Source organism: Cynocephalus volans, chromosome 1, assembly GCF_027409185.1.
Source record: "Cynocephalus volans isolate mCynVol1 chromosome 1, mCynVol1.pri, whole genome shotgun sequence".
NCBI classification, from domain to species: Eukaryota; Metazoa; Chordata; class Mammalia; order Dermoptera; family Cynocephalidae; genus Cynocephalus; species Cynocephalus volans.
This window is the reverse complement of record NC_084460.1, coordinates 8,365,145-8,390,829: the sequence shown is the minus strand read 5'-3', so window position 1 is coordinate 8,390,829 and position 25,685 is coordinate 8,365,145. Positions and strand designations below refer to the sequence as shown.

At 43.4% G+C, this 25,685-nt stretch overlaps 1 protein-coding gene across 1 annotated transcript in view; it reads right to left on the bottom strand.

Moving 5' to 3' along the window:
• Positions 1–17,146, bottom strand: part of SYNDIG1 (synapse differentiation inducing 1) — a 100,723-nt gene extending 83,577 nt beyond the window's left edge. Inside the window, exon 1 of the mRNA XM_063109187.1 lies at positions 16,667–17,146. Coding sequence (XP_062965257.1) covers positions 16,667–17,146 — 480 coding nt within the window. The remainder of the gene's footprint in view (positions 1–16,666) is intronic.
• Positions 17,147–25,685: the final 8,539 nt, after the last annotated feature.

Genomic DNA, 25,685 nt, shown 5'->3' with positions numbered 1-25,685 from the left:
TGTCCTCACTGCTCAGGGTGTGATCTTCCAGCTGGCAGCACTGCCCCTGCCCCCTGGGAGCTGAGAGACATGCAGACACTCACCTGCACCTGGACCTGCCCTTCAGCAAGACCCCAGGTGATTCAGACACACACTGATGCTTGACAGACTAGGAGAGGTGACTGGATGAGGTGTCACTCAGGGTGCCTCCTCAACTCTAAGGTTCTCCCCACCACGGTGCATCAGGAACTGTCCCCTTACCTTATGCCACACCTCCACATCAGCAAACAAGGACAGCATGGACAAATCATCTGCCACCTCCTTTGTCCTATGTTCCTAGCTCAGACTCCATCCTTCTCCCAGGTGGCACCAGTGCTGGGATCACCAGCTGCCCTCAAGCTCCACGAGGTTCCCCAAAACAGGATGGTCCTGTCCATGTGACAGTGGCTTCCTGAGCTTGTCCATATGTTCTGGCTTCATTCCTGTGAGGAGGCTTCTTCAGAGGCGCTGGCATGGCTGTCACCAGTGCCTGGCTCCCTCCTCCCCATCTAGCATTGAGCCAACTGGCTTGGGCACAACGAGGCCAGCAGTGTTTCCCACAGTTCAGGAAGTCAAAATAAATAGAATTTTGAAAACACAAAGCTTCAGAGTCAAATCGATCCAGGAGTCACTGAGTTAAAGTCAAACAGGTGAGTTCTGTCTGGCTTTCCCCTGGGGACCTGTGGGGCTGTGCCTAGTGAGCACCGAGAGATTCCAAGAGGGGGCAGGTACGAAGTGTTCCCAAACCTTTTTCTTTCCACAGGATGAGCATTCTGTGGAACACCCTTTAGGGAACCTGGGCAAGGGTTAGTGACTGCATCCAGCTTATTCAGAACAGGCCCAGCACTTCATACAATAAGATGACTCATAAGATAAGATGCTCTTGATCAAGACCACAGCACATACAAATGCCCAAGGCCAGTGGTTCTTAAATTAGCATCACTTACAGGGCTTTAAGAAAAATACAGACTCTAGAGATTTTGATGTATTTGGTTTAGGGCGAGCCTTCTAAATCAATGTGTTTAACAAGGAGAGCCAGGGCGGATGTGGATGCCAGGCTGAGGGCACGGGCTCTGGGCTGAGGGCAGGCCCAGGGAGGGAGCAGATGTGCCCAGCCTCCCGCTGCCACCGGCTGCTCCAGCTGCTTCCTCCTTTGCGGCTCACAAACTGAGCTCTATCTGGCTAAAATGAATGGAATTTCTTTTTTTAATCATATACCAGGGGCGTGTCATTCATAATATTCTCCATGTCATACTTCCTTTTTATTCCTTATTAGGAGTCTGTCTTTGTTTTGTGGATTGTGAAAAACACAGTCTTCCCCTGTGTTTCAACATGGTGCTGAACGCTGCTTGGGAGCAACTTAAAATGTGTTGCTAACCGTGGAATACCCGAGACAAGAAGATTTGCAACACCACTGCAAAGGCCCAGAAGCCAACTTTGTGCCAGGGCCTGAGCTCCATTTCTGCCTCTTGCATTTGACCTAAAGTGACTTTTTAAAGCACTTTACTAAACAAAGTCAAGGTCACCTAAGATTCTCACTGAGAAGACTCTCAAGGTGCTCGGGTACTCACACAGAGTTTGGATTCATTTCTATTAAAAAAAAATAAAAACTTTAAAAATCTACCTTGGTGTTCTCCTCTGATAGTTGTATTTCTTTGTTAATATATGAATCAGCACAAATATTGATTGCATGCCTCCTTTGTGTTGAGTTCTAAGCTAAGAACTAGAGACGTATCTAGCAGCCTATGTCTCTGCTCCTCACAGGGAGTCTGTTTCCCTCACGGTAGCAGTGGTCCCTAGACCGTCATGGCCACAGCTTAAGCTCCAGAGTTCCCTGCGGGATCAGGCTGAGGTAGCTCTGGTGGCACTTGGCCTGAAACCCTCATTCCCGCCTCTCTTCCTCCTCTTTGCCTGCCTCCCCCAGGCTGGCTGGCCTTCCCTGGAGACTTTCTTAGCAAATCACTTGCTCATGAGTCCTCACCTCAGTGTCTGCTTCTGAGGACCTCAACCTGTTGTTGGCTGTGCCACACAAGGCAGAAAATAAACAAGTAAACCCACACGCACATGCATGCTGGTATCTGACCTGAAGCCCGGTGCTGATGAGAAGCCAGCCAAGTGAGGGGCAAGGGCTGCCAGGGCCCCGAGGTGGGAGAGCCGTGTGGCTGTGATGCCGAGGGAAGCACTGGACCCAGGGGGCATTCGGGATGCAGCGGGAGACAGAGCAGCTCCAGCGTTCCTCAGAGGTTGCCACAGGGAGTGGGGTTTTATCGAACCATTTGGTGATCTGCTAACTAATGATACTTTAAAAGAATAAAAACAAAAGCACCATAAGAGGAGCCTCAACCATTGACTAATCTGTCCAAATGGCCAGCCTTTTCCTCCATTTTCTAGAAGAAACAGGATGTTTCCACCAGGCGGAAACACATCCAGATTCCACTGGGCCTGACCTGCAGAGCAGGGGATGATTTTCTGGAAGGATGGCTGTCATCTGTGATCTGACCTAAGGTACAGATGGCCCATCCCACCTGGGCCCCACACTCCCACCACCAGATATCCTTGAAACACCAGGCTTATCTCGGCTGAACCATTCTTGAATCTATTTTACAGTCTAGGCCTCTGTGGGCAATGTCTTAGGTATTCTGTTTCTAAATATACCTCCCTCATCTCTGAGGCACGTTCCCTAACTTCACATATTCTCTTTGTTTTACAGCTGCACAGACTTCCACCATATCCCCTGGTAGTTCTCACCTTTCAGAAATGAGGTTTCTAATTATGTGTCCTGTAACACATGGCACCACTGTCAGTTGGCTTACTTTTTGCCTACAAGTGAGTTTGAGGTACCGTGTGAAAACTTACTGAAGATTCAGATCGACAGTACCGAGGGGATGCTTTTCCATTAACACCTCCGAACGACAGCATGCACCTCTTGTTCTGTGGGTTTGTTTTTTAAACTGGACAGAGGCCATCTTTCCTAACACAATCTAGCATTCCTCTGGTGACTGGTACATGGGACATGATGCGGTTTTCATTATCTAGGAGGAAATATATTTTCTTCTGGGATCTTCAGCCAGCTCCAACTTCCAGGACAGCCAAGGCAGCCGCTGTCCCCCTCCTGCACTTGTGTGTGCGGACACATCCCCCAGTGACGACGAGCCCAGACACGACTCCCTCAGCACGCCGTTCACGCTGAGGGCCTCCCTCTCACATTCTTCCATCTCTGCCTCTCTCTTCCAAATATGTAGCAGCACTGGCCACATGTACACCAGCCAGTTTCCACCGAAGACCCCGTGCTTGTTCTTTATCCGTGAGGGCAGAGTCTCCCTCACTCTTCTCGTGATCTTAACAGCTGCAGCTTCTCGCACAAACACAATGCCTCTTTTTATTACTTAGGAAATCTAACGTTTAAAAAGACAGCGCTCTGAGAGTCATTAGATCTGCACTATGTACTGCCTATTACAGCTGCCTTCTACATATGAGAGTTCATGATGTGTCCCAAACTGTCTATGTTTCAGATATGGATTTTTCCCTTATGTTTTTAGGAAATACTGAAAAATGATTTGCTAGAGAAAAAGTGAAGAATGTGGGTTAAACTAAAATTTGGGCTCATCTTTAGATTTTAATGATGCTTCTTCTGTCCCCAGCAGCATGACCATCAGGTGTGTGAACCGAACTGTAATGTGAAGACTGTGTTCTCTTTACCCCTGTAAACCAACTCGTTTTCATCAACAGTGTGTTGAGCCCAAATAGTGTGTTTCTTTTATTTAGTTTAATGTTAATCATCACTTTTTTCTACTAATATTATAATAGGTAGAAGATGATGAAAGTATCAACATTGGTCAAGTTTTATGGTCTTCCCAGGGTTTCACGGCTAATGACTAAAGAAATCTGTTTCATACACATATTAGATAGTTACTAATATGCTGGACATAGTGCAGACCTATGAAGGGCAACGTTTTAATAACCCACTGAGCAAATATTATATAGGTCTGTATCATACAGGACTCCAAATGATCCTTTTGATTTGTACTTGATTTTGTTTGAATGAATATTCCTTGAGACAAGAAGACCTTCAGCCAAGTTTGGGGAAACATTATTAAACTACAGTTTCATTTAAGATCAAAATTTTAGTAGCATTTGTTCAAAACTGAGTATGGAGGAGATTCATCAAAGTCATGGGCTTTCTCTCCATTGCTGTTCAGACTGCACCTGTCACAGTTACCCGTGTTGGAGAGCAGTTAGCTCACAGCCACACGCAGATACGGAGAAGCTGGATTTCAATAAAATATGTATAGTCTTACGATGACCAAAGAGTCCAGCTCTCTGGTTTCCCTTGATTAAGGTAGCTACAGAGAAGTGGGTCTCTTCTCACTGACAATTCTGACTCGTGGCATCGAAGCCACAATCAAGAGTCCTGATCAGAACAAGTCTGAAAAATTAAAAAGGCTTTTCTTTTCTCTGCATACACATTTGTTTTGATGCTCCCACCTCTGTATTTATTGATGTGTCTCGGATGTGAACCGCGCCATTTTGCACACAATAAGAACAAAATAGTTGCCAGCCCCTCCCTTTGTAAGGAACCTCATGATTTCTGAGAAACGGAAACCCTTCTGCTTCCAAAAGGGTGCAATTCTCCACCCTGGTCGCATAGCTTCAGCATTAGCATAATGCCCCTCCTTAACTGTATCAGCCCAGCCCTTGGCACCCTATATAAGCTCTACACCCCCACACCTGGTGTTGCCCTCCACTTTGAGTGCAGCCTGGCAGATTCCTTTCCTTTAATAAAGCTTGATCAGTACCCAGCGTTTTGGCTCACTTTCTTTCACTTATCAAAAATTGTTTCAGAGGACTGTGGAGAACAATCCCCTTGTATTATTATGACAGATGGATTTATTATCTGAGAGATTTTCTCCTTCTCATAAAATGACTGTATACACACTTCAGTGCCTCTTATTGACACATATGAGAATACATAAGATAATGTAAAGATATTGATTTTTATTTTTTAAGAAACGTCTTGAATTGCACATTTAAATGCGTTTTACTTTACACAGAAAAATAAAACATTGGGTACCATACTACTCTTCCAATGATGCTTATATTTCACAAAATATTTTTGAATTTTTCTTGGAAAATTGTGTTTGGCATGTCCTCAATGGTGGCAAATACTTGTTTCATAAGAATAAGTTTAATTTTTAGATGAGCTGGAGTTGCCGTGCAGTGTCTCTTCACAGTGTAAGGTGCTGCTGCAGTCTGGGAAACATGAAATGAAATGTGACTGTGAGGAGTGCAGTAGGCTGCATGTCCCCCAAGCTCCCTGAAGTTTGAACTGTGTCCCCCAAGGTTTATGTATTAGAAACTTGGTCCCTACTGTGACTGTTAAGAGGGTGGGAAATCCTATTATGATAATTGAAAGGTGGAGGCTTGAAGAAGTGATTGGATTGTAGGACTGTGCAGTAGTGAATGGATTAAAATTGGTGGTCGGGGGGTGTTTCTGAGGGCTTCAAAAGAAGAGAGAAGTCTGTCTCTCTCTGCTCTCTCTCTGCTCTCTCTGCTTCCACCATCTTGCAATGTAAGACCCCTGAGTCACTGAAGTCACCACCAGGGCCCTCACCAGATATGTGCCCTGGACTTTGGATGACACAGTCTCAGAAACTGTAAGCATTAAATTTCGTTTTCTGGGCCGAGCCCGTGGCGCACTCGGTAGAGTGCTGCGCTGGGAGCACAGCGACGCTCCCGCCGCGGGTTCGGATCCTATATAGGAATGACCGGTGCACTCACTGGCTGAGTGCCGGTCACGGAAAAAAAAAAAAAAAAAAACTTAAATTTCGTTTTCTTACAAAGTACCCAGTTCTGTGAGTTTTGTTATAAGCAACAGAAATGGACTAATACAGGAGGTTAAACTGATACCTATGTGTGAGCGATCCACACACAGATCCCAAAGACGCTGAATACCTAAATGTACCTCTCTCAATATATACCATTTCAAGGTAGGAAAATGAGAAATTTAACTTTCTAAGCCACTAGCAAATCTATGTCATATTATTTAAAGAAAATTAACTTGATTAAAATTCCTCACCTAGCCACTGCCCTCTGTGGGCACATGAGCACATTCTCTGTCCGTATCTCCAGTGCATGCTGGAAAATGCATATCCAGCATAACAGGAGACATTTTTGCAAGACTTCTGGTATGGCAGTCAGGAGGCAGGCAAATCCTGTCCCTAAGAAACTACTGGGAAAACAACTGTCAAAAACAGCCATATCAGGGCTCTCCAAGTGACCCAGAGGCAATAATACATTGAAAAGTGTTTATGAAGCACTGCTGAACTTCAAGTAAGAACAATGGGAGTCTGTATTATACTTGTTCTGGGCTGTTCCACCAGTGTCATCCATTGAATACTTCTGCTATAATGGGGCTTGCTGTGGAAACCAGGAGCTGCTGCATTGGTTGGGAGAACAGGGTGGAGATCCCATACCCAGCTACGAATGGAAGAAGCTCGCAGCTCACAGTTCTCCTTGCCTGAGGCTGGTTGAGTCAAAGTTGCAGGATACCCAATCAGCATACAAAAATCAGTTGTGGGCAAAGGGCAGAAAGAAATATCCCAATTTGTAAGAATGAATATGCTAATAACAAATAAAAATTTAAAACAAAAAAAAATGAGTTGCATTAAAGTAAAAAATGGCATCCTGGAGGATAACCCAGAAATATAAGAGTGTACTCCTGAAATAAGCAGCCCATAGAGGGCTTGGTGAGCTCTCCTCACATCCTGGCTGACCTGGGGCAGCGTCAATGCACAGAGGAAGCAGGAGAAAGCCAGATGAGCAGTAAACACAGAGCAGACTAGAAAACTGCCTGAACCTTGAAGGCATCCCCCAAACCACTCACATCTGTTGCAGAGGGTAGAAATCTTATCTGCATGAGGTATTTGACCTGAACCAATAATTAACTGGTTGACCCCTAACCTATGCAGACCCAGGGGTGAATCCCAGGAAGCCAGGTTTAACAATAAAAATACGAGTTAAAAAACAAAAGAAGCCGAAATTGAGAACAGGCATCAGTGGCAGAATGCGACAGAGAAGAAAGATTCTGCAGATTTAGTCCAGACAAATCACTACAAAAACTAAACAAAACAAAATAACAATGATAATAATAATAAAAAGACTGAGTAATAATCATAAAACCTCAGGGAAAAAGTCAGAATCCTAAGTTGTTTCAATATATTATTCAAAATGTCTAGTCTTGTTTTCAACCACAACAAAAAAATATAGCCAAGTAAAGTGTGACCCATACACAGAAAAAGAAAAAAAACGATCAACAGAGACTATCTCTGAGCAGGCACACATGTTGGATACAGAAGAAGGAGACTTCAACACAGCTATTATAAATATGTTCATAGACTGAAAAAAACCATATTTAAGAGTAAAAGGAAAACATGATGACAGTGATTCAACATTTCAATAAAGGGTTAGAAGCCATAAAAAGTAACCAGACGAAATTATGGATTTGAAAGTGCGATCTAATAGGAAATTCACAAGAGGGGCTTAACAGCAGATTTCCCATGACAGAAGAATGAAGGCAGAGAAAAAAATGTTACAGGAAAATGAAGAGAGCCCCAAAGACAACACCAAGCATTTCAGCATATTTGCAATAGGAGTTTGAGAAGAAGAGAGAAAAGGCAGAAAAAATATTGAAGAAATAATGGCCAAAAGATTCCCAAATATGGGGAAAAAATTAATCTGCAGGTTCAAGGAGCTCAGAGAAGCATAAATAGGAAAAATGCAAAAAATCCCACCCCAGTCAAATTGTTGGAAGACGAAGGAAATCTGGAAAGCAACAAGAGAAAAATGACAAAAGACCCATCCTGCCCAGGGAAATATCAGTACAACTGATGTCTGATTTTTCCTATGAACCAATGGAGGCTGGCAGGTGACAGAGGGACACACTCAAAGTGAAAAACAACTGCCAAATAAGAATCATTATGTCTAACAAAACCATCCCTCAGAAATGAAGGTGAAATACAGACATTGTCAGGCAAATATGGACAGAATTTGTTCCTAGTAGACCCATCTTACAAGAATAGTAATGAAGGTCTGCAGAGTGAAAGTAAATGACATCAGATGGTCACCTGAGTGCACAGAACAGACAGAGAACCCTGGAACAGTGAACATGAATGAGGGCAACTACATAATGTGAAAAAATATTTCTCTTTTCCTCTCGTAATTCTTTAAATGACATAACTGTATAAATCAATAGTGATAACAGCACTGTTCGGTTTATAACACAAATATAGTCTATATATGACAATATGAGAAAAAAGAGGTGGGAAAACGGAGCTGTACTGGACCATGGTTTCTATACTTACTGAAATAAAGTTAGTGTTAATTTGAAGTAAACTGAACAAATTAAGATGCTTATTGTGATCTGCAGAGAAACTAGGAAAATAACTCTAAAATACAGTTAAAATACCAGAGAAATTAAAATGGTGCCCTAAACATATTTAACAAATATAAAAAAGGCAGTAAGAAAACAGAAAATAACAACAAAACCAAGATACACGTAGAAGACAAAAATCAAAGTGGCAACATATAAGTAATTCCAACCAAATAAAAAAATTACATTTAATGCAAATGGACTAAATACTCCAAGCAAGACAAATTGGAAGACTGAATCAACAAAATAAGATCCAACTATGAGCTTTCTACGAGAGGCACACTTTACATTCAAAGACAAACATAAATTCTAAGCAAATGGATACAAAGAGATAATCATACAAATAATAATAATGAGGAAGCTGGAATGGCTGTATTAATATCAGACAAAATTGACCTCAAGATAAGAAATATTATTAGACACAAAGAGGAATACTTCATTATAAAACGGTCAATATTTCAGTAAGATATGACAATTATAAATGTACATGCCCAGCAACAGAACCCCAATCACGTGGAGCAAGATCTGACAACAGTGAAAGAAGAAGTAGAGAGTTCCACAGAGTAAGTGAATACTTCCAATTCGTTCTCAAGTGGCACAACAAGGCAGATAAGCAGCGAGGATAGAAGACATGGCAGAGATTAACCAACTCCACCTAAGAAACATTTACAGAACACTCACATGACAGAAGTCTACTCATCCTTTCCAAGAAGAGCATGAAGTACAGCTCCAAAGCACATCACATGTTAGGCCACGTATCAAGTCTCAACCAACTGAAAAGAGAAACTATACAAACCACGTTCTTCAACCCTACTAGAATTTAATTAGAAATAAATAATAGAAAAAAATGTGGAACATCCCTGAATATTTGGAAATTAAACAACATGTTTATAAATAACTCATTAGTAAAATAAAAACTCACAGTAGATATAGAAAATATTTTGAACTACATGAAAATGAAAACACAACATATCAAAATTTATAGATTGCAGTAAAAACAGTGTTTGAAAGTTATACCTTTGAATGCATATATTATAAAAGAATCAAATCTCAAATAAATAATTCCAGCTCCCACCTAAAGAAATTAGATAAAGAAGAACAAACTTAAGCCAAAGGAAACAAAGTGAAGGATATCATAAGTATGCTAATAAAACAGAAAACCGAAAAACAAGACAGAAAAATCAATGGAACCATAAGTTGGCTACTTGAAAAGATCAACAAAATTTCTAAACTTTTAGCTAGACTGACCAAGGAAAAGACAGAAAAAAATCAGATTACCAAAATTAGATATGAAAGAAGAGACATTACTACCAGCCCTAGAGAAAGTAAAAAGATTTAAATGAGATATTATGAACAACTTTAAGCCAATAAATTAGATAAGTTAATAAGATGGATCCAAAACTAAAACTGAGTAATAAGAAAGAAAAATCTTCAGACTTAAAACAATGAAGAAATACAATCACATCAGCAATTGAAAATCTTCCCACAAAGGAGATCCCAGGCCCTGCTGGTGTCACTGGTGACTTCTAACAACTGTTTCATAAGGAACCACACCAAAACCACACAGCATCTGTCAGAAGATACAAGAGGCAGCTATTCTCAACTCACTCTGTGATGCCAGTATTGCCCTGATATGAAAGCCAGGAAAAGATATCACAAGAAAAGAAAATACAGACCGATATCCTTCATAGACATAGACATAAAAGTCCTTAACAAATTAGTAGAAAATTGAATCCAGCAACACTTAAAGAGAATTATATATTGTGAGAAAGTAGAATTTACCCCCAAATGCAAAGATGGTTTAATATCTGCAAATCAGTTAATGTAATACACCATATCAATAAAGGACAAAAAATATATATATCACACATCATAACCTAAACAGAAATAGAGAAAAGCACCTGACAAATTGAACATCCTTTTTTTTTTAAATCAGTAACAAACTGTTCAACAAAGTAGTGACAGAAGGGAACAACCTGCACCTAAGAGTATCTACAACAACCTACAGCTAACATCATCTCTAGTCATGAAAGCCTGATTCTTCCCCCCTGAGAGCAGGAGCCAGGCAAGGGTGTTCCCTCCCACTACTTGCATTCAACACTGCATTTGAGATTCTAGCCAGTGCAATGAATAAACAAACAAATAAAAAACCAAAACCCTCCCCCCAAATCAGTCTCTTGAGTCTCTCTGGGGATACTAAAAATAATTTTCTAAATGTCTATTATTTTCTGAATTCTCATTTCCTCTGGGTCAGTTGTTCTATTTGTTGGTGTTGGTCTGCCTCATTCATGGTTTGGGGTTTTCTTCAAATGTCTGTTGAGCCCTCTCCCTTTTGTCATATTTACAAATGAGGCACAGGTAAGGGCCCCATGGCAGCTGTAAAGGTTCCAAGGGGCTAAATGGGAAGACAGACTCACAGGTCTTGAGAGCACCAGCTGGGGGTTCATGGAAGTGAGGACGTAGCCTGGGCCTACCCCAGCTCTGTCTCCCTGTGCTTCTTTGGGGACCCTGGCATGACACCAAAATGCAACTTCAGTGTAATACACACTTTCCCCCAGTGTGAGAATAGCATCATCGCTGGGAGATGGAGTCTGCAGTCAGCAGCTCTGTCTCAGACCTAAGGGCTGCTGGATACGCCAACTGTGTGGTCTTGGAAACACCTCGAGCACCAGTCTCCCCGTGCAGAGGATGGGGATAGTAGTGTCACCTGTCCCCAGTGCTGAAGACAGACAGCAGGATGCACAGCAAGTGTCTAGTACAGAGATGGTGCCCATCCACACGTGTCCCCTCCCCCTTTCCTCCTTCAGGGAGGAAAAGTCTCCTCCCTCACAGGCACTAAGTGACGACAGTCCACTTGCTATAGGGTCTGAAAGCTTTTGCACTGTCACAAGTACGTGGGCAGTAATTTGCCTTTTGACACCAGTCAGCGCCTCTGACAGCCAGAGGGCTGGCGGACCTCTCCAGCCACAGCCTGCAGCCACTTCGGCTCATAGCTTCAAACTCATACTGTGTGTTTTGTAGAACCGCATTATTATTTGCCCCTGAAATCTCTCTGTTTGCATTTATTTGTGTGAAAAGGTGAAGTGGTTTCCCGCTGTTGGTGTACCTGAAGGCTGCAGTTTTTAGCTACTGTCTGGAATTGGATAAAGCAGCAGTCACAGACCAGGGGAAGGCCTTGGGCTGTGGGATGCCAGGGTCAATTATTACCAGCCAGGATTCCTGGGGCACCCACTGCCATGCCTGTCTGGTCATACTGAGTGTAGCAGCATACCCAAAACCCCTCAGAGGCCCCCGCCATCTCTTCTGTCTGACATCAAGCCACCAACCCCATGGTGACCAACAGCATACCTCTCTTCAGGTAGAGTAGGATGGATCATGAACACTTACTGAATAGTTGAGGACCTTCCACAGATATTCTCTAAATTAGCTACATAGCCCACTCATGTTATTACCACAGCTGTGGAAACAGACTGAAAACTCCACATGCTCTTGCAAAAATGTGTATTGGTGAGCAAACCTCTCTAGACCCAGGGAGTACCCTTTATAAATGCAGGGATGAGTTGCTCCCAGCAGTGCAGCATGACAAGGTACCTGGCAGAGCTGTGCACTGAGCATGGGAGCTCCAGCCACAGGGCCCGGCTCCTAACTAGGGCACTTCTGGAAAATGGTACCGATTCACTATAGACCAAGTGAGGCTACAGAATGCCAAAGAAGTTAAAATTACAGTTTTTTGTCTTGTCTCTGACATACAGCTGTCTTCTGGAAAGACCTCAGATCAATACTGACTGTGGGTTTTTTTTGTTTCGGTCATAATATAACCATGCCTGCTGTCAATCTGACCTTAAAAAAAAAACGATGCCAAATTGTCTACATTGTTTTGCTCTATGTTTGTGGTATTACCATCTAATTTGTTGTCACGTTCCTGTATTGTGACTCTAAGTAGCCCTCCCACACAGATTCTTGGTATGGCCAATTGACCTGCTTTGGCCAACAAGACAACAGGCAAAGACCTGAAAAGTCCTTGCGCACTGGGACACATCCCCTCCGGCTGCTCCTGGCATTCCTGCCATGGCTGCCATGGGATGAAGCCCGGGGCAGCCTGCTGGGTGATGAGAGAAGTGTGGCCCATCACCTCTGTCCCTGAAGCAAACAGCCAGCCAACATTCTCAACCACAGCTGCCAAGCCAATTGGCAATTAACTGTAGACTACTGAGTGAACCCACGTGAGACCAGCAGAACAACCATCCAGCTGAACCCAACTCAAGCTGTTGAACTTCAGAATCATAAGCTAAATACATAGTTGTTGTTTAAGCTACAAAGTTTTAGGGTGATTTGTTATGCAGCACATGCTAACTGACACATGCCCCATTATTTCATGCAATGGAAAAAAGCGTGAACCACAGAACAGTTCCTACACATATGATGGCACTTCTAACGCCATTAATTTCTCCTTATTTGCCAAAAAATGGAATAAAAAGCATCATGGCTATTCTGTACTGTAAAGATGGTTCTGAGAAAATATCTCTTCATAGAATTCTTAAAGGACCAAACTAACCACTATGGGTGACTACTGAGGTCCTCCAACAGCATCCTAAACAGCATTTGGGGGAGCCACAGTAGTCACAGCATGCCTCAATTTCTTCCCTTCAGAGCCCATGTGAGGGGCCATTTCTTGCTCTGGGTGAGCTCCACGGACGTCAATCAGAAAGTCTTACTAAATGCCTGTGAAGAACCCCAGTTTTTAAACAACCTGCTCTTCTATCAATGTTATAGGAAGTACCTTTTCTGGCCAACATGCTCCATCTTAACATTACAATCAAAAATCGCTATGAAAATATTAATACAGAGTAGGCGCCATTATTATGACTAAAGGTTTCTGTCGCTGTGTTATTAAAAGAATTATTTCTGGTGGGCTGCCACTACTGTGGCTATGACAGAGGGACGCGATCAGGAGGTGAGTCTCCCTGCCCCAGAAGCCTGCACCTCTTGTCAAAGCCTTGGACCTACCAGATAGACAAGTCTGTCTCTTCCTCCACCCACCTTCTAACTTTTAATATAAGAGATTGTCTCTGAGTAGATGTCAGACCTTTGCAGTGTTCCAAAACCCACATTTTCTGGCTGAGGTCATTGCATGAAAAATCCTTGCAATAAAATGGATTCATTCATTGCCAAAAATCTGGATGGAGATGTACAATGAATACAAAAAATCTGCATTTAAATACTGGCTCTTTTTATATGCAAGCTCAATCAGAAGCCCATGCAAGTCATAAAGAAAGGGGAAGAATTCTTTTGAGTATAGACTATTGTGAAGCAATAGGAGGGAAGTTAACTGAGGATTAAGAAGATATGCTGATCACCCATTCATCTCCCACTGACCTTGACACTGTGGTTACTCAAGAAAAGTATAAGGGTGTAATGGGAAGGAGGGGGAAAAACCCACACGAATGACAAAGGATAACAGAGACATTCAGAAATCTCTTTTACACTGTCAGCCCAATGACCTTCCCAAGCCTTCTGTTGCTGGGCATATTATACATTGGAGCTGATTTTCCAAAAATTCACAGCGAAGCTGGAAATTCTCTGCTGGCCAGTTTGGCCACCTTAGGACTTGGGGACATTTCTGCCATGGGAGAGTCCTGACTCCTTCCCGCCCACCCTTTTCTCCCCATCTCCAGCCAATGACAAGTTCACTTTTTAAGTATTTCTTCACCACTTCTGATGCTGGCCTGATTTTCTCACTATCCCCTGTGACAGGCCCCAGTGGGGCTCCTGGCCCCTGCCCCCTGCCCACTCGCCTCATCTTCCCCACAGCCGGGTCCCACTGTGCAGCCAGAGCAGCTTCCAAAACCTAGATCTGACCATGGCCCTCCTGCTGAAACCCTCCTATGGGTCTCCAGGGCTGGCCCACACATCCAGGCCTGCTGCCCACAGCTCCCACAATGCCCTGCTCACTTTGGGTTGTCTCGGGAATGACGTGTTGGGGCATTCTGACTCTGAACAGTTCCCTCAGGATGCCTGGCAGCAAGGCCTGGGAGGTGTGGCAGCGGCAGCTGGGGCTGCTGGGCTGACGGCGAGACAGGGTGGGGCTGTCCGGGTCCTTCAGCCCTCGGGCTCCTTCTTGCCTCTCTCGCTGTCCCTCCTGTCTTGTGGGCATTTGCGTTTGTGACCCTGCCTAAATCCAGTCTCCCTTAGATGGCCCACAAGGTCTTCAGTGCTGGGGCCCCATCCGCCTCTCTGATCCACATGTCTAACCAGCTGCTGTTCCCTGCAAAGCTCCGGGGCTAGCTGCCTCTGAGGCTTCTCTGCTCCCCATGTCCCTTGGCACTGGGATTCTCCCACCACTGCCCCTCAGGCCTCCTCAGACTCATTCTTGAGACAACCTGACCTCCCACACTGAGTTCAAGCCCCAGCCCCTCCTTTGGATGCTTTCAGAACAGACTGGGCATTCCATGTCCTAAGTCCATATTGAGCAGGAAGTGCACTTTTATGGCTCTGCTCCCCTAACCTCATGCAGGTTGGGCACCATGGATGCTTTTGCTTCCAGCAGGAGCCTCAGACCCTGGAAATGGCAGACGCTGAACAGAGGCCAAATCGCTCTCCTGCCCTTCCCACAGCTCAGAAAGAGCTCCTGCCCTTCCAGCCCCTGCACAGCTGTCACCAGAGGATGAAGTCTCCTTGGTGTCACATGTCATGGGCCCCCCACCCCAACAACCTCGCTCCACTCTGCCAACTGGCTGTATGGGCTCCAGCCACTGGGACTGCTCCAGTGGCCAGTTCTATCTCTCTCTCCCCTTCTGAATTTCCTCAACAGAAGGCACCTCTCCAGCCACTTCTGGTTCTGCTGGCATCTCCAGGCCCACCCTCCTCATGACTTCATTGGCCTTTCTATCCAATCTAGGGCCCCAAACCTCTGTCCTCTTGCTTTCTCCTGCCTCTTCCATCCTACAGGCAGGAAGTCCTGCATCCACCCTGCCAAGAGAGCCTCGCCTGCCAACAAAGGACAGCCACGTGTTGCAGGAGGTCATGGAGCCCTGGGTGGAACCAAATCATCACATGGGCTCACCCTACAGCTTGGCACTTTCTTCAGGAGACTCTTCTAGAACGGTCCCTTCCTCCAAGTCACTGCTGTCCAAGCTCCTCACACCCCTAAAGCTCCCTTGGCTGTGCTGTGTGCTAACCCTCAGCCAACAGGGACCCTTCACTTTCCTCCTCTTCTCTCCCCTCCCCCACCCTCCCCTTTCCCTCAGACCAGCAGCATGCTGCAACTCCCCACAGGCTAGTCCCCTGCACACACGTGCCTCCCCAGAAGGCGCCCAGCAGCCAGCCCTGATCCTGAGCCCTCTGCCCTGAACACTTCCCCTCTTCCATTCACACAAATGTTCTCTCCTTCCTTAGCCAGAAACAACCATCCTTCCCTTTGACCACATGCTGCCTCCTGCAGGGCAGACCCACCCGCAGTTCATTCCCCAGTGCACTGATGGAAGTCTGGCCCTTCTCTCCCACCCTCCACCCCTTGCAGTGGCACAACTGCTCCAGATCAGGGAGCAGCCTCCCACAGAGGCCCCTCTCACTGCCAGGCTTTGGGGATCTGCTGCACCACCATGACCACTGACCGTGTCTCACCACACCTGATGGGCACGCATCTGTGTGTGTAACTCAAATGCCCTCAGCTGACCGCCAGCCTACAAAGAAATGATCCCTCTAATGATTCAACCTATCCTCCCTTTAGGCTACTGAATTCTATTCTTTCTTTCAGCAAGTTTCAGCTATACCCACTACTTTTTAGCAGAAACTTTGAAATGCCAAATTAAGGAACATGTGACAGCAATCACACCTTCTCAACTGTCCCCCACACGTGCACACCAGCCTCATGTCCCTCTCTCATCTTGCTCACATTTGCCAATGACCTCTCTCTCATGGGTGTTAGACGGCAGGATCTCCAACTAACCCACCAGGCTGGTATCTGTAGCCCCATCCTGACTGATGGTCATTGCCTCGGGTCACCTCGGCCCAGAGCTGCTGTGCAGCTCCCACTGAGCCCTGTCCACCTGGTCTTTCTGCACTCCTTCCACCCCACAAACACCAGAAGTGAAGGGCCGCCGAAAGTGTCTTAGGTCTCTGCATTTTTGCACACTAAATTCATTCCCTCACTTTCGTCAGGCACTCATGCCCCCCCACTTCCCCTTTCCTAGAACACCCCTGACCAAAGCATCCTCTGACCTCCAGCTCCTGGAATTCTTCCTCCTCCTCCACATCATAGGACAGGGTGTGGATTTTGATGTCATCTGTGGAGAGGTCAATGAACTTCCCATCAGGGTACTCCAGGCTGTCTTTGGTGGGGGACCGGTCCTCAATGAAGGTGGTCTCACAGCAGTCGGTGGCCATGCCATCGCCCCAGGAGCGCAGCACACCCTCCGAGTACAGGATGATGTTGGGACGGTAGTGGGACTCCACTGACTGCTGCAGGGTGTTGGGGTCCAGCAGCTGCTGCACTGGTTCATTCCTATTGCCATCCACGACAGCTGGCATGGTGCTGGCCACCACCCGGTGGCTCTGGTACTGGGGTGCCGGGTAAACAGACACCAGCCCATCTCTGCTCTCGGCCATGAAGTTTCTGGTGTTAATTAAGCCATTCCTCTTGCCAGCGTCACAGATTTTACTGTGCACCAGCACACTCTTCTGTTCAATCACGCCATCCATGGTACTCTCCCTCCTGGCCGGGCCTCAGGCTGGTGGGCTGGACTCAGAGGTCACACTTGCTTCAAGGGATCCATTTCTCCTGGAAGAGGGGGAAACAGATGAGACAAGAACAAGCTAATCACCCAGACCCAACTGTTTCAGATTGTGCTAGTCCCGATCTACATAGTTGCTGTGAGAGTCCTACCTATTCCATGAATTTTAAAAAAGCTCTATCAGGGCAGCCAGCCGGAGCAAGTCAGAAATTGATTACCTGCATCTGTACAGTCTCCAAATGAATGAGATTCTGCAGGAATTGGATACATTGCAGCTCTAGAGAAACCTCTAATTGCTAGCAGACATCCTGGAACCCATAGGTAAATCCAATCACATTAGCATCTGACTAGTCTGCAGGGAAACGGACTGCAAATCTGTAATTGGGATTGACTCTTCCCAGGTACATGGCTGTTCATTCAAGTGGTAAAGTATGTGATTAGAACAACCCCTATGGAGTGATGATCTCCTTGAACTGTACAAGTCCCAAACGTGACCCTGATATGAAGGCATCTTGAGAGAGGCACAGCTTAGGTGACTTAGGTGCCCCCTGGAGTTTGCCACTCAAAGTGCCGCTGAGAACCAGCAGCAGCAGCTCCACCTGGGAGCTTGTTAGAAATGCAGACTCTTGAGTACCACTTGAACCTGCCAAATCAGAACCTGCATCTTTATATAATCCCAGCTGATTAGTCTGCCTGCTAAAGCTTGAGGGGCACTGTCCTACAGTGTAAAATGAAAGTTTTGGCCTCCTGATTAAGTTGGCTTGACTTTACAATTGATTATCTACTATCTTTAAGTATTCAAATAAATATACCAAACTATTCATATTCTTAAGAAATAATTTTTCTTACTGAAGTAAATGTTTCCAACTTTGAGTCTCATAAACTATAATTAACTATCAATGAAAGGGGGTTGAATTAGGGGAATTATAATTTTGTCATTGCAGCATCCTTCAATATCTCTTTCAACACAGTTTGGCTTGTCATATAGGAGTATCGTCTTTAACTTTATAATTCCTATTGGCCCATTTCCTTCCATGTCTCTTTCTACCCATTCCTACCTGCTAAGGCCTTCCCTAAAGACTGAGTTTGAAACAGTCTAAAACTAGCTGAAACTGTTTTTAATTTCCCCAGCTCAAGTTGCTTTATAAGTTATCTTGCAGGGTGTAAGCTGAGCATGTGCAGAGAGAAGGATCCTGCCCTCGGGATGACTTCAGGCCCCACTAGAACCTGGAAAATCCTCCACCAAAGGACTGGATTCAGGCTCAACTAGTCAGCCTTTGTCTTCATCATATGACCTGATTCAGGCCCAGCCAATCACCCTTTGCCTTGTCACATGGCCTGAATGGGAGCCAGTCCCTGATTCTTACTGATCCTTTAAAAACCTATCCAGCCCCTGGTTCGAGGAGAAAGATTTGAGAGTTTGCCTCCTGTCTCCTTGCAATAAAGCCTTTTGTTTGCCCCCAAACCAGTGCCATTGTATTTAGCTTCTATGCATATCGTGCAGCAAGTCCTTGATTAGAAACAAGTTCATCAACTCAGAGATAAAGCTGAGAGAGAATGCTCAAGGACCCTGTCCTGTACGATGACCCACCTGGCTTTGCAAATGCATTGTGCAGTCTTACCCCAGAACAGTCTTGCTGTTTTTCCGATGCCTTTTATAATAGATACTTTTGTTTGTTTTGTATTTTTTTCCTTCAGTCCATGATATTCAGAACCAGTGGCTACAAGGAAGAGAACCTCTTGCTTGAGCCTTTCTTTCTGTTTAAACAGTCTCTGCTATGTCTAGGACGCTGCCTTCTTTTGACAAAACTCTTTCTGGGCTGCATCAACTGCTGAGCTCCCAGTGTCATGCTCTTGGTGAGACCCAAGAGTCTGTTTTTTGAATGTGGCAGAGGAAGCTGGTTGAAGTGTATCACTGGCCCATCACAATCATAAATGATCTATATTTACGATGGAAGACGAGGAAGGAGACAGGATGAAGAGAGGTCTCCATTTCAGTCCCCCGTTACTCATCCTTGCCTAGTTCTCAGTCTCTTTTTGTATTATTGCTCTAAAAACCCTTCTGGTGAGTAAATAACACACACACCTACCCATGAGCTTGGGTGAATACCAGCTGGATAAGAAAACTAACATGGACTGTGAAAGAAAAAAAAGATAAAGTAGATACACAACATCTTCTGTGAAAATTTTATATTATATATAAACAGATTTTTATTTACTTGGAAACTGCTATCAAATAAACAGCACTATACTAAGAATACGGAGGCCATGGATTTAGCTCTAGTTTTGCTAGTAAATGTCTGTGATTGCTGGCAAGTTGCTTATGAGAGTGGAATTATTAATAGAACAGTTGAGCAGGAAAAGCTTTAAAGTTTTCAGCTGTATGATTTGTACCTCTTGGCCCAGAAGTCTTGGAGTTTTATTGAATTAGATATGGCTTTTCCCCAAAATGGCTTTACTGGTGAATTCTACCACTTAAAGAAGAGCTAATACCAATCCTTCTCAACCTTTTCTAAAATATTGAAGAGAAAGGGACACTTCCTGACTCATTCTATAAAACAAGCACTACCTTGGCACCAAAACTAGCCAAGGACACTAGAGGAAAAGAAAAGTACAGTCCAATATCCCTTATAAATATTGATGCAAAAATATTCAGCAAAATACTAGTAAATTGAATTCAGGCACATATTAAAAGTACTATACACCACGATCAAGTGGGATTTATTTCTGGAATGAAGGAATGGCTCAATGTATGAAAGCCAATCACTGTAATACACGACATTAATACAACAAAGAACAAAAACCACATGATCATCTCAATTGATGCAGAAAAAGCATTTGAAAAAATTTAACCTTTTCATGATAAAAACACTCCACAAATTAGGAACAGAAGAAAATACCTCAACATAATAATAGCCATAAATGAAAAACCCATAGCAAACATCATAATCAATGGCGAAAGGTTAAAAGCTTTCCCTGTAAGATAAAAAACAAAGCAAAGATTCCCTCTTTTTGCTGCTTCTGTTTAATACTTTACTGGAAGTTCTAGCCAGAGCAATTTGGCAAGTAACAAAAAGTAAAAGACACCCAATTTAGAAAGAAAAAAGTAAAAGTATCTCTGTATACAGGTGATGTGATCTCATACATAGAAAATCCTAAAGATTTCACAAACACACAGAGTTAGAGTTAATAAATTAATTCAGCAATGTAGCATGATACAAAGTCAACACAAAAAAATAAGTAGCATTTCTACATACTAACAGTGCGCAATATGAAAAGGAAATTACAAATGCAATCCCATTTACAATAACCACCAAAAAGAACAAAATACTAAGGAATTAATTTAACCAAGGAGGTGAAACAATTGTAAAATAAAAACTAGGAAACACTGCTGAAAGAAATTAAAGAAATAAATAAATGAAAAGACATCCCATGTTCATGGATTGGGGGCTTTAGTATTGTTAAGATGTCAATACTACCCAAAGCTATCTACAGATTCAATGCAATTCCTATCAAATTTCCAATGACGTTTCTTGCAGAAAGAGAAAAACCCATCCTAACATTCATATGACTCTCAGGGAACCCCGGATAGCCAAAATAATCTTGAAAAAAAAAAGAACAAAGCTGGAGGATTCACACTCCCTGATTTCAAAACTTACTACACAACTACAGTAATGAAAACAGTGTAGTAGTGATATAAAGACAGACATACAGACCAATGAAACAGAATAGAGAGCCCAGAAATAAACACTTGCATATATGTCAAATGATTTTTGACAAGAGTGCCAAAACCATTCAATGCGGAAAAGACAGCCAACAAACGGTGCTGGGAAAACTGGCTATCCATATGCAAAATAATAAAGTTGGACTATTACCTAAAACCATATTCAAAAAATCAACTCAAAATGGTGCCAACACCTAAATGTAAGACCTAAAACCATAAAATTCTTACAATAAAACATAGGGCAAAAGCTTCATGACACTGGATTTGTCAATGATTTCTTTAATGTAACACCAAAGGCACAGGCAACAAAAGAAAAAAAAAGACAATTAAACTTCATGAAAATTTGAAGTTGTGCCTCAAAAGACACTATCAACAAAGTAAAATGGAAACTCATAGTATGGGAGAATATATTTGCAAATCATATACCTGATAAGAGATTAATAGCCAGGATATATACAGAACTCCTAAAACTCAACAACAAAAAAACCAAACAACATAATTCAAAAATGGGCAGAGGACTTGAATAGACATTTCTCTGAAGACGATATATAAATGGTGAATAAGCACATGAAAAGGTGCTCAACGTCACTAATCATTAGGGAAATGCAAATCTAACCTACAATAAGTTACTACCCAATATGTGTTAGGATGGGTACTATAAAAAAAAAATAATAATAACAGAAAATAAGTGTTGGTGAGGATGTGAAAAAATTGGAACCCTTGTGTTGGAAATATAAAATGGTACAGCTGCTGTGGGAAACTGTATGGTAGTTCCCCAAATAATTAGCAATAGAATCACCACATGATCCAGCAATTCCACTCCTGGATATATACCCATAGGAGCTGAAAACAGGATCTTGAAAGTATATTTGCATGCCCATGTTCATAGCAGAATTATTCATAATAGTTAAAATATGAAAGCATCCCAAGTGTCCATCTATGAATGAATGGGTAAGCAAAATGTGATATACACATACAATGAAATACTACTCAGCCCTAAAAAGGAAGGAAGTTCTAACATATGCCACACCATGAGTAAACCTTGAGGACGTTATGCTAAGTGAAATAAGCCAGTCACAAAAAGACAAATACTGTATGATTCCACCAATACGAGGTACCTAGACTAGTCAAATTCATAGAGAAAGACAGTAGAATAGTGGTTTTCAGGGTCTGGGGAGAGAGAAAAATGGGGAGTCATTGTTTAATGGGCATGGAATTTCAGTTTTACAAGATGAAAAGAGTTATAGAGATAGATGGTGATAGTTACACGATATTATGAATGTATTTAATACCACTGAGCTGTACTGTTTTAGATGGTTAAGATGGTAAATTTTATGTGTATTTTAACACAGTAAAAAACTGGGAAATAAACTAAGCTAAAATAAAACATAAACAAGAAGAGCTATCTACTTTTTAGATATTTATACAGATGAAATAAGTGATAGGATGTCTGGGAGTTGTTTAAAAATCATCTGCATAGGGAGGAGGAGTGGGTAGCGTACAGAGAATACAAGACTGGCCACCTGCTGATGGTCAGTGAGGCTGGTGGATGAGCACATGTGGCCCATTATACAATTCTCTCCACTTTCATGCATGTCTGGCATTTTCTATAATAAAGAGTTTTAGATCAGCAGGTGAAGACATGTAAGAAGACTTTGCAGCAGAGGGTGGGGCATTACGTAAGGGCACGGAGGCAGGGGATGTGCAGCAGGTGGAGCTGGGGAGGCAGCATGGGGGGATAGAGCGGGGGGGGGGGGGGGGCGCTTGTCTGGAGGCTCTTGAATCCCACTGCCGAGATGAAACACTTGCTTCCATAAGCAGCGGGCATGCTGAAGGCAGGCATTTGCGTGGGCTGTGACAATCACAGAGGCAGTTTAGGCAGATGGACCCATGAGCAGTGCAGGGAATGGGCACGAGGAAAAGCACATTTACTGGTGCTCTGGTGCTCAACAAATATTACAGTCCTCTACTTTTAGCTGGCTTTAGGGCAGCGAGAAGGGCCTGATGCCCTGGAGGAACCTTTGCGGCGGCATGACCAGAGAGCCCCAATTATGGTGCCTGTGTTGTGTGTGTTTCATTTGTTTGAGATTGGTCACAAAGAGTCAAGTTGTGTGGCTTTGTCCAGTGGCTGGAGAATGCCACAACCAGCTGCTATGACAGCAGATGACAGAGTCCTCTCTGGGGGACACATGTGCCTGGAGAGGCTAAGGCAAGCACGGCTCAGTACTGTCAGTCCTTCAGTGTCGCGGAGGTGCTCCCGGATGCGGGGCTTCCGGAGGTGTAGGGCCCAGGCGCACTGTCGCTCTCACTGGCTCATTTCAGGTGCAACCTTTCCTCCAGGCTGTGTTCAGAACACTGTGCTCAGCTCAGCTCATGGGACAGCAGGTCTTGCCAGAGGATGATTATGAAGGGCAGACAGGGAGGTAGCTGTGTGGTCTGAGGCTCTCTCCAAACACTCAGGGAGAGCTCCCAGCCTGGCCCCCGGGAGTGGGCGGCACTGAGAGTCTCAGTCAGGGACTTCATGCTTGGGGCACCTCTGAGGAAAGCAAGCTGTGAGCTAACCAGTGCACAAGTTCAGAGGCAGAGCCTGGGATCATCGAGAAGGGATTGAAAGCTAAGGCTGCCCCTGACTGCAGTTGCTGCTTAGGGCAGAGGCAAGAGTGTGTTTACCTGAAACTGTTTCTAAAGAACACATCCAAAAATAGAAGCCATCTTCAAAAAGTTTGTGTAAAATGCACATTATGAAAAAACTAAGAACACATTTCAAAGATTTGTTGCACCAAAATAAACTCTTATTGTTATAACATGTCTGAACAGGATCTAGTTTGAGGCACTAAGAAAGATAAGACGTCAGTTGAAAAAGAGCCCCTATCAGAGCAACATGAAATCTACTTTTTTTTTCATATTCAATTAAATCAAGGCTTATGGCTAAGCCCTCTTATACTTACGTCCTCATAGATTATTTTATTTATTTTTTATTGAAGCAAATTGATTACACATATTTTGGGAGTACAGTATTGACTATCATTATTTGTATATTATATGTGATGATCAAATCAATATTATTAGCCTATTCATTATTATAAATCATAATTATTCTTTGTGTCCTTTACCCAATTTCTCCCTAAACCTCCTCTACCTCCCCCTTTCCCACTTCTAGTAACCATAGATTTGTTCTCTCCTTCTGAAAGACCACGTATCATTGTGGTCTGTCTTTCCTTCCTTTCTACCTTCTTTCCTTCTTTCTTAGCACCCACTATGAATGGTATTTCTCTTTCTGTGTCTGGCCTATTTCACTTAACATAATTTTCTCCAAGGTCATCTATGTTGCTGCAAATGGCAGAATTTCACTTTTTTATGGCTGAGTAGTATTCTGTTATGTATATATACACCACATTTTCCTTATCCAGTTGTCTGTCAATGGACATTTAGATTGGTTCCATATCTTGGCTATTGTAAATAGAGCTGTGATGAACATGTGAGTGCAGGTATCCATTCAACATGATGATTTCCATTCCTTTGGGTATATACCCAGTAGTGGGATTGCTGGATCATATGGCAGTTCTATCTGTGGTTATTTGAGGAAGGTCCATACTGCTTTCCATATTGGCTGTGTTAATTTACAGTCTCATGAACAATGTAGGAGTGCTTCCTCTTCCCCACATCCTCATCAGCATTTGTCATTAGCTGTCTTTTCAATAATGGCCATTCTAACTGGGGTGAGATGATATCCAATGTGGTTTTGATGTACATTCCCTGATGATTAGTGATGTTGGGCATTTTTTCATGTACCTGTTGGCCAACAGAAATCTACTAAAATTGAAGCAAGAACAAACATCAAATCTGTGGTAAAGCTTGGGTGGAAAAATAGTGACATGATTGATGCTTAACAAAAAGTGTATGGGGACAATGCCCCCATAAATATCACTTATAAGTGGGTGCCAAGAAAGAAGGAAAGAAGGAAGGAAGGAAAGACAGACTATGCCCCAAAGATCAGCAGTTTACAAATGGACAGCTCATTTTAAGAAGGGACAAGACAATATCAAAGACAAAGCCTACAGCAGCAGACGATCCACATCAATTTGCATGCAAAAAAATTAATCTTGTCTGTGCCCTAATTGAAGAGGACCCATAATTAAAAGCAGAAGCGATGGCCAACACCATAGACATCTCAATTGGTTCAGCTCACACAATTCTGACTGAAAAATTACAGTTTAGCAAACTTTCCACTTCATGGTGCCAAATCTATTGCACCCAGATCAGCTGCAGACAAGAGCAGAACTTTCAATGGAAATGTTAAACAAGTGGGATCAAGATGCTGTAGCATTTCTTCAAAGAATTGTAAAAGGAGATGAAACATGACTTTACCAGTATGATCCTGAAGACAAGGCACAATCAAAGCCATGGCTACCAAGAGGTGGAAGTGGTCCAGTCAAAGAAAAAGTGGACAGGTCAAGAGCAGAGGTCATGGCAGCAGTTTTGGGGGGATGCTAAAGACATTTTGTTTGTTGACTTTCTGGAGGACCACAGAATGATAACTTCTGCTTATTATGAGGGTGCTTTGAGAAAGTTATCCAAAGCTTTAGCAGAAAAACACCTGGGAGAGCCTCACCAGAGAGCCCTTCTCCACCATGACAGTGACCTGCTCACTCCTCTCCTCACAAAGGCATTTTCTCAAGAGTTTCAATGAGAAATCATTAGACATCCACCTCACAGTCCTAATTTGGCTCCTTCTGACTTCTTTTTGTTTTGTAATCTTAAAAAGTCTTTACAGGGCACCCAT